Source organism: Vigna radiata, chromosome 1 (assembly GCF_000741045.1).
Source record: "Vigna radiata var. radiata cultivar VC1973A chromosome 1, Vradiata_ver6, whole genome shotgun sequence".
NCBI lineage: Eukaryota > Viridiplantae > Streptophyta > Magnoliopsida > Fabales > Fabaceae > Vigna > Vigna radiata.
The window spans coordinates 25,088,865-25,092,743 of NC_028351.1; the positions used below are offsets into that span (position 1 = coordinate 25,088,865).

Here is a 3,879-nt window from a genome sequence, read left to right on the forward strand (position 1 = left end):
ACATTATCTAAATTGAAGTATTCGTCTATCATATATTAATTCTTAAACATTGGGTTAACTGGGGAACAATGGAGAAAAGAGAGTACACATTAAATGTTCTGGTTCTGGAATCCATATTTTTTGCCTATATCATACTACATTCAACTAAGACAGCAGATAAATCGTGAATTTGAAAAGAGAAGATAGAAGCATACCTTTTTCTAGTCACACTCAATACAACTGATCATATATACTTTCTGTCAATTTATTTACGAATCTCAGATAAGCATTTCTCCAAGAACGCCAAAGTAGCATTGGCCCTACTAAACTCCAAAATCCGGTGAAGTATCCGATCCCCATGCTCATGTATAATGCCTCATAGAAACAGCTATCTTTATCATCGTTGATTGCTTCAGCTTTTGAAAGATTTGTTATTGTTCGATCTCTATCTCCAGGACAACTTTTTCTCAGTTGTTCACCACAAAGATCAATGTTTCCTTCAAAACTAGACTCATCAAAGGTTTCAAAGTGTCTTCCCCATGGAATTCTTCCTGAAAGAGAGTTGTGTGACAAGTCTAGTTTCCCCAGACCGTCAATTTCAGAAAGAGAAGAAGGAATTTTCCCACTGAAATGATTTCTTGATAAATCGATGGACTCTAGTGATCTTAAACTCCCAATCTCACAAGGAATTTCTCCTATCAGATTATTTTTGGATAAATTCAGAGAAACTAGCCCAATCAAATATCCAATCTCCTTCGGTATTTCACCAGTTAAATTATTACTTGAAATATCAATGCTCTTAAGCTGTAACTCTGGATTTTTGAAACCCTGTTCCACACCTTTCCACATCAAGCTTATGCTAAGGGTGTAATTTTTCTTAGCATAAAAGCCATACATTTCAACATAAGTGATATTCATCGAATATATACGATTTAGAGTGTCACTTGTGTTGATGTTCTTTTTAGTCATTGCAGTCAAATTCTTTAAGCATGATGGAATTCCTTTTGATAACATATTTCTCGAAAGATCTAAGAATTGAATGTGCTTCAAATAACAGAGTTCAATTGGAAAATGTCCAGAGAAATTATTCGCTCGCATGTTCAATATTATCAATTGTTGCATATTTTCCCCTATCCATGATGGTATTGGGCCAAAAAACAAATTTCCGGCCACATCCAACATAATTAAATTGCTGCAATTCTTCAAAGTGGAAGCTAATTCACCTGTCAGGTTATTGTTTCGTAAAACCAAGACTTCCAATTCAACAAGGCTGCCCATGGACACAGGAATCTTCCCTGACAATTTATTGTTGCTTAAATCAAGAAACAATAACTGATGTACAGATTTCCAACAGTCTGGGAGTTGTCCCTTCAATTGATTGTTTGATAAATCCAAGGTGGCCATTACATCTGTGCGTTGGTCACATATGAATGAAAACAAATCTGAAAATTTATTATCAGAAAGCCTTAGGTCTGAAGCTTGTAATAAAAATTGTGGAATTTTTCCTTCAAAATTATTTGAATTCAGAAATATGGACGGTCTATTGAAAAGCTTCAATGATATATTATTAGGAATTGCACCACAGAGATTATTCTGAGACATATACAAATATGCCACATTATGCATGTTGCTCCAAAACCATTTTGGTACTGAACCATTAAGTCTATTCTCAGAAATATCCAGAAAACGTAAATAGCGTTGAGTCTGGAGCCAACTAGGAAAGCTAGGACCCAACTTGCAAGATCTTAGTTCCAAGCTTATTATTTGAAAAGAAGGAACCCAGTTAGGGACTATTTTTAGAGATAAGGAGTTATCTGACAAAGATAAGAACCTTAATTTGGAAAACTTTGAAAGATGGGATTCAGTGACATCACCCTCCAAGCAATTTCCATCCAAGTACAAGAACTCCAACTCAGATAACAATCCAATGCTTATAGGTAGAATGTCGGTAATCTGGTTATCAGATAAACACAAACCCTGAAACACGTGTCTGTTGCACAATGAAGAATTTTGAATTAAGCTAGAAATGTTCCCACTCAACTTGTTGTCTGAGAGGTCTAAACTCTGCAATGTGCACATGTTCCCAAAGAAAGATGGAATCTCACCTCGCAGTTTGTTACTAGAGAGGTCAAGAACTTCAAGAGAGTTCATTACTTTCCTAAATCCATCTGGAATGGGACCTTCTAACATGTTATCATAAAGTGCAAGTGTACGAAGATTGGTAGTGGAGTTGAAGAGCCAGTAAAATATGGATGATGATTTCAACATATTGAAAGAGAGATCAAGGTAGATGAGAGAAGACGGAGAATTCGTAATTGAAATAGCTGACATGAGAAAACTATCATCCCTAAGACTACAATTTTTCAAATAAAGGTTTTGAATTTTTGAACTGGAGTTGAAGATATTTTGGAAGACCGATGATGACATCTTATTATAGGAAAGGTCAAGGATCACAAGAGAAGGAAAGGTTGAGTGGAATGGAGATGACAAAACAATGTTATTATCAGAAAGATAAAGCTCTTGAAGATTAAGGCTAAAGTTAAATGTTGAGGATGTGAGCATATTATAAGAAAGGTCAAGGATGGAAAGAGAAGTGGAAAAGTTGGAAGGTGAATAAAACAGAGAATGAATATGGGTATCTGAAAGAGAACAATCAACTAGTCTCAACTCTCTTAGCTTTGGATAATGAATCATATGCAACCAGCCAGTGTTATGTAAACCATCGATGGCAAGATGTGTTAGGGAAGAGAGACTAGACAGCCAGTCTGCATCCTTAGGTTTGACATCAAAATCACCACCAAGTCTAAGAGTTTGCAAGTAAGGAAGATTCCCAACCTGAAAAGGGAGTGCTCCTGAAAATGAATTACCACTCAGACCAAGGTATCTCAACTGTGACATATTTCCAAGTTGACTAGGGAGTTTTCCTTCAAGATTATTATCACTGAGATCGAGATACCTTAAACTTGTAAGGCTTCCAAGTATATAAGGGATATCTCCACGGAGAAAATAATTGTGACTTAAATCCAGAGACAATAAATGTGTAAGGCTTCCAAGTTGGGTAGGAATATTACCACCAAAATCAGAATAGGAGAGATTGAGATATCTTAAGCTGGTTAGTGAGCCCATGAGTTCTGGGATGTCACTCGCTTCAAAAAGATTGTAGCTGAGATCCAAATGTTGAATATTTTGCAAGGGAAACAGTGAAGTGATATTGACTGCACCACTCAAAGATTGTGTATCCGAACCACAGAGACGAAGGATGGTTACGTGACCTGTTTGATGGTCGCATTGAATGCCTTTCCATTTGCAACAATCTCGGCTCTTGTCATCATCCCTCCATGTAGACAGCATGTCATAAGCATCTATGAGGCCATGTTTGAAGTTGAGGAGTGCCTGTCTCTCCCTCTCAATGCACTTTATTTCTGCGGTATTGTTGAATCCGAGAATGGATTCTGCAACAGGCAGCAAGAGGAGGAGAAGTACATAAAACAGTTTCAGATAATAATTAAGCATTATGTAGTTGCTGATATAAAATAATAACAGTAAAACAGAGGTTGTGAACTATTCATTACAAAACCAAATGATAGGATTTATATGGCTCATAGTCTCCTGCAATGAGGACCCATACTTTACGTTATATATTTTTATTTCCTTAACTACCCTTCGGTGACTTTCAATTTAAAATTGTTTTTCTTTATATGTTATATNATGCCAATACTTCATACATTTTATCTGCTGGATTCTTTTTCTAACTTTTAAAAAATATTCAATCATTTTTCTTATTTTAAAATTAAAGATTAATTTAAAAATTAATTATTTAATAACTCAAATTTCGGTAATTAATATTAGAAAATTTAGACTTTAATTTATAAATTAATTATAATTTTTTTATAACAAAAA

General features: G+C 35.2%; 1 protein-coding gene across 1 annotated transcript; it reads right to left on the reverse strand.

The window, feature by feature from the left end:
• Window positions 1-210: 210 nt before the first annotated feature.
• LOC106759978 (LRR receptor-like serine/threonine-protein kinase GSO2) lies at window positions 211-3,508 on the reverse strand. The gene has a single exon (XM_014643396.2). The coding sequence runs from the start codon at window positions 3,490-3,492 to the stop codon at window positions 211-213; it is 3,282 nt and encodes a 1,093-aa protein (XP_014498882.1). The 5' UTR covers window positions 3,493-3,508.
• Between the last annotated feature and the right edge of the window lie 371 nt (window positions 3,509-3,879).

Excerpts from the sequence above, each read along its gene's own strand:
- LOC106759978 (XM_014643396.2), bottom strand. The coding sequence starts at position 3,492 with ATGCTTAATTATTATCTGAAACTGTTTTATGTACTTCTCCTCCTCTTG.